The sequence below is a fragment of the Phalacrocorax aristotelis genome, chromosome 6, assembly GCF_949628215.1.
Source record: "Phalacrocorax aristotelis chromosome 6, bGulAri2.1, whole genome shotgun sequence".
NCBI lineage: Eukaryota > Metazoa > Chordata > Aves > Suliformes > Phalacrocoracidae > Phalacrocorax > Phalacrocorax aristotelis.
Window position 1 is genome coordinate 38,944,125 of NC_134281.1, and position 14,961 is coordinate 38,959,085.

At 45.1% G+C, this 14,961-nt stretch overlaps 1 protein-coding gene across 1 annotated transcript in view; it reads left to right on the forward strand.

Annotated features, from left to right (window-relative positions):
- The first annotated feature begins 3,368 nt into the window (after positions 1-3,368).
- ERICH3 (glutamate rich 3) overlaps positions 3,369-14,961 on the forward strand; it is a 47,601-nt gene continuing 36,008 nt past the window's right edge. Inside the window, exons 1-3 of the mRNA XM_075097281.1 lie at positions 3,369-3,507; positions 12,718-12,811; positions 14,234-14,359. Coding sequence (XP_074953382.1) covers positions 3,488-3,507; positions 12,718-12,811; positions 14,234-14,359 — 240 coding nt within the window. The 5' untranslated portion in view covers positions 3,369-3,487. The remainder of the gene's footprint in view (positions 3,508-12,717; positions 12,812-14,233; positions 14,360-14,961) is intronic.

Sequence of the window (14,961 nt, forward strand, 5' to 3'; positions counted from 1 at the left end):
TGGTACAAGAGGCCAGGATCAAAAGGCACAATCACCTATGTGAATTGTTGGCAGAGGAGGCCAAAAAGGAGGAATGGGTAGTATTTCAAGAGCTGCTGCTGAAAGATTAACAAAATTAATTATATAGGCCGGACCTGATATTTGTTAAAGGAGATCAGGCCTTGGTAGTTGATATTGCAGGTAGGTATGAGAGTAAATCGACATCTTTGGTGGGTGCAGTGGTAGAAAATATTAAGAAATATCAACACCTAAAACATAAAATTCAAGAACTGACAGATGCTAATATTACTAAATTTATGGGTTTTCCTTTAGGAGCAGATGGAAGATGGTATCAGGCAATTACAAGTTATTGAAAGACTCTCCAGTTCCCAGCAGGAAAAGGTCACTTGTCATTTATCAAATTGGAAGTTGTTTTCTTTGGTGGACATTGGGCATGTGTTCGTTAGTCAAGCACAAACTGTTGTAAGATTTTGGTATTGAATTAATGAATTGTAAATATGTTATTTAGTGACTTGTAAGTAAACTGATTCTTCTTATCTATCTAAGGTGGGAACCAGACCCCTCTGGAGAGTGCCAAGGGTGAGAAAAGTTTAGGCAAGAGGGCAACAGTATGTAGGGACGATAGCGGGATCGGAATGATGACGTGTCATCTATCCTGCTAAAGACATTAATCACTGGTCGTTACCTAGGCAGACAGGCCACCTGTACTTAACCCGGAAAAGGAACCTGTATAATTTTATATATGTTCAATAAAAACCCTGAATTTGAAGTTTTAAGAGTGATTAGCCTAGTGTAAGTGATGTGGGTAGGTAGTTTTTTAGCTGATTATTCAGGTAAAAGATGCTGCTTATTCCTATTCATTCAGGCAGAATGCAGTCTGAGGCAGTGATGGCATGTAGGGATTCTGCGATTCCACTTGACAGCGCTGTTAGAAAAAGTAAAACATCTCTTAATACTGAAGTACTAAATAGCAGGTTAAGAGTAACAGTTACGATGGATATGATTATGGAGATGATGTGAACATAAAAATGCGCATTTTCTTTATACATTGTCTGTTTAAAAATATTTAATTCTTTTTAATCTGGCCTTTGGTCAGAGGGTGTTATATGAATGGGAGGCTTATGATTTACAGTGACTCCTTTCTTGCTTAGTGCTGCCTCTGCATTGTAGCTAATGCTTAGAGATGAAATTCAGAGCAGTTTTCTTGTCTGTGCAGCATTGCTGCTGTTAACAAGGGTAGTATTTGTTACAGGGTTTCTCACCAGAAGGTGTCAGAGTAGTTCTATTTTTATTACATTGCAGGCTTCTCCCTACAAAGGTAACCTAGCAGAATAAGACAGCCTAACTTAGACTGCTTTGTGAAGAAATGTAATAAAATATTTAATTATTTTGTCCATTTTTGATGTATCATACAAATGGAAGGTGTTTTTTTAAATATGGAAAATGTAGTGTCAATATAAATAATGACGCAGCGCTGAACACGAAGTGGCAGGAAGTGGGTGCTTTCAGGCAGCGGGCAGGGGATATGTATTTGAGAGATCCGGGTTGTATTGTTGGTATTGTTGCAGAAATAAGGTTGGGCTCGGGCTGGAGGGTGTCGCTGTAGCAGTGTAAGGTCTTGTCACCACTGTCATGCTGAAGGCGGGGGGCATTGGTTTGCCCATGACTCAGTTACAGTAGTCTGAGCCTTGTGTATTAGTGCAAAGCCACCTTCACTGTGATCTGCAAGGGGGAATGGTTGAGATGTTCATGGGTGTTCCAGGCTGTGTTCTCTGTTAGGGAGACACTAATGTCCAGCGGAGGGAAAATCATCTTGGCTAGGTAACCTCCTCAGCTGCTGCAGCTGAATTTCTTAGAGCTGTTCGTGGTCACATTTCTGGTTAAACTTTCAGGTGTATCTGATCTGTGCAAGCCACCCATCCAGAGAATCTGTCAACCTAGAGAGTCCTCGGTTCAACTCTCCTTTTAGGACATGCCATCCCCTTGGCAGAGCAGAAAAGGATGGAGGAGGAGGATTAGGATCACAGACAATTGAATTAGGCAGAATAATTCTGTCAGGTTGTTTATTTTTGAGTAACTTGTCCTGATTTAACCAGATGGGGTTTCTGAAGCAGTGGTTGCCAGTGGTAGTCTGCTTGGTGCTGCTGTGAGTGGTGGGAAAGGTTGCACAGGCTCTCACTTTTCTGCTGGCCTTTGCATACGCAGGCAAGGTTGGGGGTTCAAAGTGTGCAGCTGTGTAGAAATGCCACAGCCTGGAGACTGTGGCTATACATGTTTCTGAAACAGAAAAGAGTGGAATTACTCTGAAAAGCAGCTGCTATTTGTTAATCTCGTTGTGCCAAAAATAAATGCTGTCTATGCTTTCTAGGCACTAAAAGTATCCCCTCTCCATTGTAATCATGGGGGCCCCTGTGTGTGTTCCTGACTTTGTGTGCTATAGTGTGATACCATAAATTAATGAGACTTTAGTTATAGGGTTGGGAAGATTAAAAATCAAAAGGATATTGATGTTCTTGATAGTTGCTGCCTTTACAAAAGACAGTTCAGTATTTAGTGCAGGTAGATTGTGCCACAGAAGACCTGAGGACAGTGAAAGCCCTGTAACGTTTTGGAGCAAGTGCACGAGAGAGGGAAGGCTGTCCCTGCTCTTAGACACCTTGAGGATCTATGCTCAGTTCGGTTGTACTGTGGCCTCTGAAGGCATTATCTGTGTGTTTGTGCTTCAGCTTGAACTCACAAGTGAAGGAAGAAGGGAAAAATAGGAGGGAGGGTGATTGTATCTCCTTTATTTGAGTAAATCTGGAGATCACTGAAATGCACACTTTGGAGCTTTGCTGCTATTTGTACTGAAGGAATTGAAATCGGGATGGATGTTTGAAACGATTGTGCATCCTATTACTTCTGTATTGTGAAGTGCATGGGTTGGTGTATCAAAGGAAGTTCATGGGTCTGTGTTGTATCAAAATGCCTTCTCCATCCTTTCCTTTTCCTTTTCCTCCCCTTCCCTCCCCCTTCTCTGGAAGCTTGGAGTTGCTGCAGGGCAAAAGATATCTTGCGGCCTCCTCTGCCGGCCCAGAGCTCGGCCGTGCCAGCCCGCGGGCTGCAGCTGTGTGGCGGCGGGGCTGCAGCGGGGCCCGGCGCGGGAGAGCTGCGGCGAGGGTGACGGCCACCGCCGGCGTCCTCCTGCGGCCGGGGGGCCTGTGCGCCTCCGCTCCCGGCGGCAGCTGACGGCAGGTGCCGCCGGTCGGTGGCGGAGCGGCTCGGGGTGCCGGTGCCGCCGGGGCGCCGGGGAGCGCCGGGCGGGGGCCGGCTCGCCCCCGGGCGGCCGCGGAACCCGGCCATTGGCGGCGGGGAGCCCCGCCCGCCCCGCGGCCTCCCCGCCGTGTCCTAGCGACGCCCGGGAACGCGGCCGGCAGTGCCGGGGCCGCGGGCAGCGCCGGGTCCCCCTTGGCAGCCCCTCGGCGCGGCCGCCCGGCCCGCCGGCGCCATGAGCGGCCCGCAGCCGGGGTGAGTGGGGCGGCGGGCGCGGGGCCGGGGGGCGGCGGGGGCCCGCGGGGCTCCCGGGGCCGGTCCCTTCCCCGCGGCGTCGCCCCCGCCGCCGCCCCCCGAGCTCTCCGGCAGGCTGGGGCGGGGGCGGCGTGGGGGGCGCTGGGCCGCGGCGCGGAGGGGCTCACCCCGCAGTGCCAGGGGGTGCCGCACCGCGGGCAGCCCCCCAGCCCGCCTGGAGTCACGTCAGCTGGCGGCTGTGGCTCCTTTGTAACCAGCATTTGCCTTTTGAATTCTGTGTGAACGATGACATGAGCATTAAGTGCCTCAAACAACCTGAAAGACAGGCAGGTGTCTTCTTGGACTCCAGCGGGGGCAAAACGGTGCTTTTGGATATTCCGCTTGTGTGGAGTCAGGCTGCTCTGGCCTTTGCAGCTTGGGCGCCTGGGAGGTTGCTGTCAGCCTGTGCGGAGGTGAGCGCTTTTTAACCCAGGTCCTCTCCGGAACTCAGAGTCCTCCGCCAAAGTAATTTCCTTAATCTGTGAACGGGTGGATGGAGTCACAGGGAACGGGGCCACCGACTTCAGGCATTTCCCTTGGTTGTTGTCCGACTCCGGATCGACAGGTTGTGAGTTTCAGAGTATCCAAACTTCCCCAAGATGATGTGAATTACAAATACTGAGGAACTGAGGACCTCTGCAGATCTCCATGCCAAAACTGGACACATCCTGTTTTAGTGGGCGATGCTCTGAGTAAAGAAACAATGACAAAACTTGCTCATGGTCATACAACCAGTCAGTAGCAGAACAGGAGTCTTTTGGCTGTCTAGTTGTGTTCAAGATTGGAACCTGTAGCGTGATTTGATTATTTAAGAGCCTGTGAAAAAGTGTTGTACATGAAAAATCTCTTTTATGAAGAAATACATAGAACTCCAAACAAAGTACTTAAAACCTTATTCTTGGAAAATTGTTTCATTGTAGTTACCACGTAAGGCACTTTTGGACTCTGGATGGCATTTATTAATTCAGGTTTTGGGAAACAATTATGCCATGGATGATTGCATTCACTTCACAGATATTTCAAGGAATACCTCCAATCTGCATCTAACATGGAAAACTGACAATTAACAGAGCTGTGACCTACAGAGCTTGCTGAAGTGGATGGGGAGAGGCCAACACAAGTGGGGTTTGCCCCTGCTCCTCGCAGACTGGATGTAACCCATTTCCCTTCTGGAAACCATCAAAAAGTGCTAGCCTAGTACAGCAGCTAAGTGAGAGGTTGGATCACAAAATAACTAACTCTGGAAAAGACCGCAAGAGGTCTCTAGTCCAGTCGCCTGCTCACAGGGTGAGCTATGAGATCAGACCAGGTTACTTTATGCAGACTGATCCTGAAAACCTCCGAGGGCAGGAACAGCACACCCTCCTGGTTGCTCCTTCCACTGCCTGGCCCCCCTCATGAGGAAAACCATTTTCATTAGACCCACCTTAGCCCCTAGTCTTTCAACAAGTATCTGTTGTCCCTCCTCTGGTGCCATCTTCTCTGCACCTTGAAGGCCTTGGCAGGCTGCTGTGGGACCCCCAGCTGCCCATGCTCAGACTGTGCTGGCTCCTTCAGCCTCTCCTCCCGGGGCACATGCTTCAGCTCCACCATCCCAGTGGCTTCCCCTGACCTCGCTCCAGTGCATCTATGACTTCCTTGAATGGGATGGACACAGCAGTGCATATAGGGTCTAACGAGTGCCAAGGAAAGGGAACAATCACTTTCCTCCTACTGCTCCTCTCATCTCAGGGTGCTGCTGGCTGTCCTCACTGCTTGGGCACACAGCTGGCTCACGTTCAGCTTGTGCCTCCCAGGACCGGCCAGTCCTTTTCAGCAGGGCTGCTCCCCAGCCCAGCTGTCTCCAGCCTGTGCTGTTGCATGGGGTTATTCCTTCCTGGGTGCAGGACTTTCATCTGTCCTTGCTGAACTTTGTAAGGGTCCTGTACTGCATTCAGGCAGTGTTGGGTGAGCCACTGTCTGCCTTCCAGAGCATCATGGCTATCTTTGGGCTACAGGCAGAGCAAGCTCATTTCTGTCTGTTAGATCTATGGATGCCTTTGAGCTTGGTGATCATCACCTGGGGCAAAGCATTCATAAAATAGAATAATTCTCACGGAGTATATGGGCAAAGAATCCTCAGTAGTTTGGCGGTTAAATAGTTCAGGTTAGATGAAGAGTAAATAGAACATCATGGAGCTTTTGAAACAAAAACCCAGGTGGGTGTGACCTGTGCATCCATGGTGCAAGATGACTGGTGGTCTCATTGAGGTCAGATGGCAGGGCTAAAGGGGTCCTACAAATATTTAAGCGGAGATTCAGTGTGATTTGGAAAGACCGTGGCCTCTCCCTTCCTTGGTTACCACCTGAGTAAGACTACATGTGCTTAAGGGTTTTGTGGGCTTGGAATAAACCAATTAATTATTGTTAGAATCCAAAGCCTGATCAAAATTTCAAGTAATCTGCTGACTTCAGTGAGTTTTCGTTCAGCAGTCGCGTTCCAGCATGTTTTCTCATGCACAGCAGTAGTAGTTGAAATTAGTAAACGTAGAAGCCAGAGCTGTGTCTCGAGGTGAAGTCCAGAGGTGGTGCAGCCGAGGGTCAGCCAGTGACCCAGCTGCACAGCAGCCGCTTCCTGTTGTTGGAGGAGGGCCATGGTCTGAGGCCTGTAGTTGGAAGAGTCAGTCCACAGGTGTTACAGCCCTGCCTCATGACAAAGCAAGAGCCTCCTTTTGTGGAGACTGGAGTTTGTTTTCCTGGCTTATCACCTCCTGAATAGATGGCCCTCTTTCTCAGAGAGAGGAACCCAAGCACAGTGTAGTCACTGGCCATATTCACTTGGCTTAAGCTTGGAGTCATCAAACAAAACAAGTGTTTATGATGAATAGCATCATAAGGGCAGCAGTTATCTTCTGAATGCCTGTACTGGTGGGTAGATGGAAAAATCCCATTCTCGGTGATGGAATTGTACCATCTTTGGATTCCTATGGCCACGTGTGCCAGTTAGGCCATTCCCAGCTAGGATTCACAAAGTCCTTACCCTCAGGATTTAATGCCAAGTTCCAGTTCTGCAGAAAACCTCTTTGCCACCATCTACTTACCTCTCTGGAGACACTGACAGCATTATTATTGGAAGTGGGATATTCTTCATGGTGGCTGAAGAGTTTCCTTAGCGAAGGAATGGCAGACAGTGGCTGGGTATCTGGAAAGTCTCCTAAAAGTAGTCTTTTCCTGCCAAAGGGAACATGCTGGGCAGGTGCCCGTGCCTTGTGGGATGTTGAACGTGCTCTTTGGGGTTGACGGCCTGTGGTTAGATTTGTTCTGTCTGAAAGCTAGACAAGCCTTTCTTGTTTATGTCCCCAGCAGAAACAGTGCAAGATCCAGTCGCTTGTTAGAGTGAGGAATAGTCTCCATTAGGGGCAGGACTGTTTGTTTGACTGGAGCGGCACTAAACTCTGGCTGTAATGTACAACATGGGAGCTATAATTCCCTGTGACTCTACCAATCAATAACTAAAGCTTTGGTGCTCTCTTAGATTATTTCTTTGGTGAGCAGTAACTGATTTAATTGCAGTGTAAATTATTAACCCTCAAGATTTGCTTTACAAAACTATTTTAGGACACCTACTGTGACTTTGTCCTGACGTAATTTCAAATGAGTAAGAACGGTCTTAAAAATCATTGTGATGCATGGCACTGGCTCTGCATACAGTTCATTGTGCACTGCAAGCTGATAAAAACCAGATACTGTTAAAAAATAGTGGCAATGACTATGCAATGAAAATCCTGCAGAATACAGAGTTCCAAGTGGACAGTTCCTTAATTTACTAAAATCCCAGTCATCAGCTTTAGTGTGTTTTGTCTACTCTGTCTTCTGTACAGCTGGACTCCCCGCAGCTGCAAATGTAATTCTTCCTGGGTGTTTTGGACCGATGCGTGTTTTGCTTTGGCCCTCAATACATTTTTTTAAAGCAAAATAAATCATGGCTCTTTTGGTTTCTGTGGCTCCGTTCTGCCCATTAATTTGGGTATTTGTACTTGCCTTTATTAATTTACTACTTTTGTTAATGGGGAAAAAAGGAAGAGTTGGCTTTTTATGAATGGGCAGTTAAGGTGTTAACCCAGGAGTGTGAATGATACTGAAGCGTGGGTGGTAAGCACCCGGACTGCTATCTGTCTCAGTGACAGAAGGCCAAGCTGCCCTGGCAAGGCACAGCCAGACCTGGGAATGGGATGCATCTGCCTCCCAGGTCCCATGGCTGGTCCATGAGTCAGGGTGCTTCTTTCAGGTGTGGAGTTTCTCCAGGGGATCCATAGAGATCATGTACTCCACACGTGATGGTCTTTGACAGATGGTGTGTCCTGGGGAAGGAAGTTACGTGGCTTTGTTTCTTACCCTTCTGGTGGTCCAGAAACTCTTTGTGTTCAGATGACTTAACGGATGAGAATTATGGCTGGCTTCAGGTGATGGGAGAGCTCCTGGGCACCTCTTCCCTGCCTTGGCAGATCCACGTTAGCTGAGCTCCAGAAGTTTGCTCTGTTTCAGTAGAACTGGCTAGTTATTAAACGGTAAATTGGGGAATTTTCCTTTTTTGTATTGTATATGGTCCCTCACTTTATAATTCTAGTCAGGTGAAAAGCAGAGAGATTTTTGACAGTCAACTTTTTGCTTTTAGAAATTTGAAAAATGTAATTTCTCGTATAATGTAAAGTGTATTCTTGTCTCTGATAGTAAGCAAGATAAAAACCACTTATTAAAAAAAGCAGATGTCCATTGAAAAGTTGTTGTTAAAATAGGATGCTGCTGTTTCCCATTGAGTCTGTAGTAAAGTCCTATGTCTGGATCATCACTGTTCAAGAACTTGAGGAGGTTGCTTCACTTGAATCAGCCTTGATTGGGCATCAATCTGGGGAGCTTGGCTCAAAATTAGATGCAAGTGAAGGAGGATTTTGAGTGAATTAATTTTTAAAAAAACCACAACAGGAAAAAACTCTACATCCAAGCATTCTAAATAACCTTGAGTATGGAATTACTGTACTAACAGTGATATGTAGCCACTGGCTGAGATACCAAAGAAAAAATGTGATATTACTTTTGATTAGAGCTTCAAAACTAATCCCAGAAAGTACAGATCAGTCTGTCTAGCTTCTGTGCCAGGAAAATTGTCTGCAATTCTAATAAGAAGGTAGAATTTGTAGAAAGAAGAATAAACAGGCAGAGAAAAAGGACACCCAGAAATATCCAGAAAAATGGACTTTTTGGACTTACTGTGATATGACTGTAACAAACACTTTGTATATTACTGTTTTAAGACTGATGCTTTTCCTTTGCGGTATGTTTTTCTAACACGTATTTTTTTCAGTTCTGCACTTCTATCTGTTGTAGGGGACTTAGAGGTGACATTTGTATGTAGCTCTTAAATATTTAGACCTCTGGAAGAAAACTTCTCAGACATGAACTTGTATTATCCTTTTGTTGATAATGTGTGCAGGAGCAGAGGAATGAATGAGACCAATGGTCTGCTTTGCTGAAGAGCTTGTTTCTGACAGTCCTCAAATTAGGTGATTCATGATGTTTCTCAGAAAACATGCTACTGGGGAAATGCCCCAGAACTTAGAGGTTGCATTATTCTGTGAAGCGAACAATGAACCCAAGTCTGTGTTGCAACAGTTCTGTGACTGCATCTTTTGGAATCATCTTCCTGTCTGTTTCACTCTTGCCATTTGTAAGCAGTGTTCTGAATTTTATCTCCAGGCATGATCTGCGAATCAGCAAAGATTGAAAGGAAATAGCGTTTGGGCTGCTGGATGGGGGGAACATGAGAGGGTGCTGCTGGTGCCCTTTTCCCAACACTGCACACATCTGTGCCATAGTCATCTCTTGGCACGAGGGAGCACAAGTCTCAAGTGAAGCTTAGGCTTGACAATAAGTTGTGTGGTTTTGAGTGCACAATACAGATTCCATTCAGCGGATAAGGTCTCACCCTGGCTGCCCTTAAACTGGAAAGTATGGCTGTACCCCATCCACTGTAGTACTGAATGGGTCTGATCCTTTGGTGGCAATGGGATACTCCGGAGGGATTTGGGCCAAGCCCAAGCATAGTGCCAATATGGCCCACTCCCAACTAAACTTGCCTAAAGTCAATGGAGGAGGGTGAACCGGTCAGCTGAAATCAGCAGAAGAAAATGACACAAGTTCCAGGTGAGCACAGGCTTGCAGGGCCAGCCCCAGCTTACTGCATGTGATTTACATCTGCGTTTGAGTCAGTGCCTGGGGTATTTTGTGTGGGTCTGTCTGTGCTGGTTCTCTTAACAACAGAGGCATTCACCTGGGCAGAGAGCTCAGGCTTCTCTTGGCAGTGTGGCTCTGCCAAAGCCCAGTGGATCCACTTGCATTCTTCTCAATGGTTTAATGCGTTTTGGTTCAGGCCCAAAACACTTCCTTATTTCCTCCAATACTCTTTTGAACTTTGAATTTAATTCAGCATTTCTGAGGACCAGCCTGTTAGTAATCTAAATGAGAAAATACATGTACAGAGAATTCTTTGAAGCTGAAGTTGCTGCATCACTGTGCTCGGATGGGAGTTGCATTTTAACTAGTTATATGGTCCATGAAATATTAGATGGAAGGAAGCAAATGAAAAGGAATTGGATTGAGTTTCTCCTCTGCCTCCGTATGCAATTGCCAGGTGATGCCATAAGTCAATACTTAGCACAACTGATGTAATCTGGTGGTTTCAAATTCAAATGCAAACAGTGGATTTAAAAAGTAATGTGGAACAGTTGCTATAGTACCAGTGTTTAATCAACATGCATAACAGGGTAAGCTAAATTGTTTGTTTAAAGTTTAATTTATTGTTGGTAGGCTACCTGTGAGATTATTGTGAAACCCCAGATGAAATTTCTGTAAATCCATGATCTCTTTGGGTGTTTTGGATTTCTTTTTTTTTTTTTAACTGTTATTTCTTTCTTTCCTTGAGTATACTTTTGTGGTGGTAGCTCAGCCTAGCAATAGAAATTTCTCTTCAATTATCCCATTGAAAGGTGTGTAATAGAGGTACAGTGGCATTTAAATTTAAAGCCAAAGGAAACAAAAGACATCAATCTCTTGTGTAATTGAAGCATATCCTGCCTAGAAAGGCCAAAGGTCAGGCTGAACATATTATGTTATATGGAGTCTTTTAGACTGAGCAGCAGTCTAGAGAGCCATCCCAGTACCAGCTGGTTGGTCTCTTGAGAGCGCAGTGTGGTGAAAGGCATCTGGGTCTTTAGCTTTGACTACACAGCTGGTACTGAACGGAGCAGTGAGTTGTCCAGTGTCTGTGCTTGCTAACCCAGGAGGGGCTGGGTTCGCGAGAGAGAGGCACTGTGTCTCACCACTCATCTGTCTTCTGATGCCCTAGTTTGGATGATGACTCGTTCCTGTCCTTCCAGCACAAAGCATACTCTCCACAGAAAGACCGAGGTGGTGAAAAGGTGGCAGCTTGCTGAGTGCCAGAGCAAGAGTATGTCAGGATTCATGCAGACAGATGAGTGTGCTTGCTGGCCTTTTGTGAAAACTCTTTGGTTTCCTGCAGAGTTCGTCTGTTTTTTGTTTAGCTTGAGCAAATTGGTCACGTAGAGTAGATCTGATGATGTTTGGTAAAATGTAGTAGTTGTATTTAGAGTGGGGAAAAAAAGAAGTATTCTCATCAATGCAAGTTGCAGTTCAGGCAAACTGCTGCCATATGGTGTCAGCCAGCAAAACCATACTGCAGTAGCATATGCTTTCTAGCCTGTAAATACCACAAAAGTTATGAATCTTGTACAAGTTTTGTGCAATTGAATTTATGAATGTGTTTGTGGGATAAGCATTCTTGGCTGTTTATGTAAATAATATTCTAGAGTGTTGGAATAAATGGTCCCTGAAATAGACAGGACAGGTCCTAATCTTGCTGTCATGGATTAGTTTTCCTGAGTGGTTTGTGAGTTCTGTTTGTATAAAGGCCAAGCCAAATGGAGAAATTTCTTGAAACAGACTTTTTTGTTCATGAAGAAATTAGTGGTTGGCCAGGCAACATTTTAACAGACACATAGCTGAATCCCAAATGTTTCAAAACAGGAGGGAAGACTTAAGCATATTTTTTTGACACCTGAAATTGAAGCTGCTCAGTTTTCTGTGTAGGTGTTCCAAGCAATGGATTTGATATGCAGTCCCTCTGATGGTGGGAACAGTAAAGAAGAGGAAATTGCCATAAAAAAAAAAAAGCTTGAAAATGTGGATACCAAAGGAAGCTTTGGCTGAAAAGACAAATAAGTAGTCTTCATAAGAGCAAAGATTTGCACCCAGGTTAATAACGTGTATGCTAACTTCCAAGCTAGTGAAAATACTATGGAAACAGTATCCTGTCTTAAAAATATGTTTTGGTGCTAGCAGTTTCTGCTAACCTAAGTAGACTGAAGAAGGCAATTTTTTTGGTTAGATACCAGATGATAATGGCTGAGAGCTGGCAATGAAGACCACAGGAAAATTCCTTTGTATAGATAAAGTCCGATAAGTGATATGCCTGGAGACGGAGGTTGGACTAGGTGGCCTCTGGAGGTCACTCCCAACCCAAGTTATTCTTACAGGTCTTTGCAAAAGCTGACAGAAACTCCGTTACTGCCGTATGTATCACCAGTTAGGAGGCGGCAGAAGGAAGGGGAGCACGGGGTGCATGGTGGGGCAGTGGCAGGCACACAGTGGTGCAGGAGTTCTGGGATGTCTCTCTCCCCAGTGATGTACCGTATCATCATGCACTTCCAATGGGGCTCATGGCAGGGTGGCGAGGGAATCCAGCTCCAAATGTTGTATGGCATGATACCGACCTGCTGAAGGTCAGTTTATTATCTGAGGAGGCAGTTGCGGGGGTTGGTCTTGGAGGAGACTTTCAGGACTGGGCTCTGTTGGACCCTGTGCCTCGGCAGCGGTACACTGTTCGATGCTGAGCTGCTCTATCATATGCCAAAGTCACTTGTTTCTGATATGAATCTTCCAGAGGCAATAAGATCTTGCTTTTACATAATTTAATGGGCATTTATCTGATAAAATGCTGGGTGTGATTCATTAAGACAGCATTTTGTGCAGCAAACTATTGGGTGAGTCTTTATAACTTAAGCTGTAATAATTTGGCTTTCAAGGGGATTATATGCATTTGTACTGATTTTATTTCAGATTTCTTGCAACCTACAATAGCCTTACAGACAAACACCTGGTTGGATATTTCAGCAATACCAGAATAAGACGACATCTTCAGAGATCAGGACTGGTAAGATTGAAAAGTTTCCTTTTCTGAGAAAAAAGAAAAACATTCTTTGTTTTTTTTTTAATATTGCACAAGTCAAACCACTGATGGTTCTGTTGGTTATTTGTTAGAGGTATGTGTTGTCATTGGTAAGAATTCGACCAGCTAGCCAAACATGAAATTATGCTGAGCCAGATCAAAGCCACACGATCACACTGAGACTGAGGGCGGGTTTGTTTAATTCAAGAATTTCCCACTGCATTATTATCTGCCGTTGGTCAGCTAGATATCTCAAGGACACAGGGCTGTGGTGCGTAAGGCTGTGGTACTGAAATCAGAATGACAGAAAGACAAGTAAAACTGAGCTTGGACCTTAGCTCCATGTGCTAAGTGGTTTTGAAGACGCTAGTGACAGCTGAGGAAATGGTATAGCTGGCGTCGAGCATGTTTCAGGACATCAAGGTCCAGGGGCCACCTGGGGCTATGAAGATGCCAGCATGGGGGCTGCTGGTGGATGATGATTCCACACTAGAAGTGATGTGCTAACAGTCAATATGGAGGCCACACTCCATAGAATATCAAGCTTCCACTGCACCTTCTATAGTGCAACAGTCATAATGCTTATCTGCGTGAAACTGGGAACAGTGGCTGACATGGATTGATAATGTATGTAAATATTGGAGAGCCTTGGCTTAGCCCTGAGCTTCTCCTCAGTAATGCAGTTTCAGTAAGTTGTTACATATGGCACTGTATTACTGCACAATTACAGTGATGTGAGAATGTTTGTCAATCTGCATGTATTTCTCATCCAGGCAGAAGCAGATATTTCATGGAGAGGTTTTGATAATTTCAGAATGTTTTTATGTTTTTGCTCCATATTTCTTTTTTCTCACTGGAGTTTGCCTCTTTAAAATCTTCCAGTTTGCAAATATCAGAAGCATATTGATTCTCTTAGGTTTTTTAAACTGTGAAATCTAAGAATCTTTGAATCTACTAGCTGTTTAAATAGCTTCACTGTTATTTTTCAAAAGTGTTTAATGGAAAACTGAAGGATTTGGTAAAGGTGAACGTGCTGAATATTTTTAAAAATACTTATGCATTCCTAGGTGTGACTCTGTTTAGCACAGGCAGATGCAACACTTACACAGTAGGGAGGCAAGTATTTAATTCCCCTCCACTGACTTGGGCAATGGCCCATGAAGAGTTAGGCTGGGCCCTCAACTGTTGGAAAATGTGACTGCTGCTCTCCTGCTCTCTTCATTTGGCTGATGGGGTCAAAGAAACTACAATTCTGTGCTGGGAAGGTGAGTTCCAGCACCATGGCAGAAGCAGAGGTGGTAGCTAACCAGGAAGAGAAAGTAGTCTTTCTGGGAAATTGCACTCTGTTTAAAAACATACTTTATCCTGTCTTCACCTTTTTAGTTACATTATATTTGTTTATGGCAGATATCAAGGAGTGGAAGAATAATACCTGAGAAGGAGTACCGGCTAAATGCTATGAGGAGGGATCACCAAAGATATGTACAGGAGTGCCTGGCTCAGGCCATATTTCATAAGGTCCTTGACATGGAGGTATGCATTTATTAGTGATGTGTAAGCCTTTTCAGATACCACCCTACTGACAGCCAGTGGCTGTTAACTTGTACTGGACTGTTTTCCGTAGCTGTGCCCTCATGCTCCCCTGGAAGGCTGTCTCCTGCTGGAAAAAAGGACAATCTTTGTGCTTGATGCCCTCCACATGAAACCTCCACTGGCCTTTAGTTGTTAAACCATGCTGTCGTTAGAACATATGCTGTCCTGGCTCACTTACTGCACTTTGGCAGTCATCAGATTATGGGATGATATTCACAGGGCTAGTTTGCTTAAAAAAATGCTAATCAAAACACAATAGTTTGAACATGCTTATGTATCTTACCTGAGTACAAAATTTGGGCACATTCTATTACATATCAAGAATGGAGTTGGTCTGTACAACTTCACAAATGCTCAGTTGTTCCCTTGCCAATGCTAATACACACAGGTGTAATGAAAATGGATTGAATCAATAGTAGTTTCATAGTAAGGCTCAATGAGGGTAATGACCAGGGAGCAGGCAAGTGGTAAGCAGAACAGAAGCAAGTGTTCTTACATTCACTGACATCTCATAATGTCCATTAATGAGATTTATTTTTCTC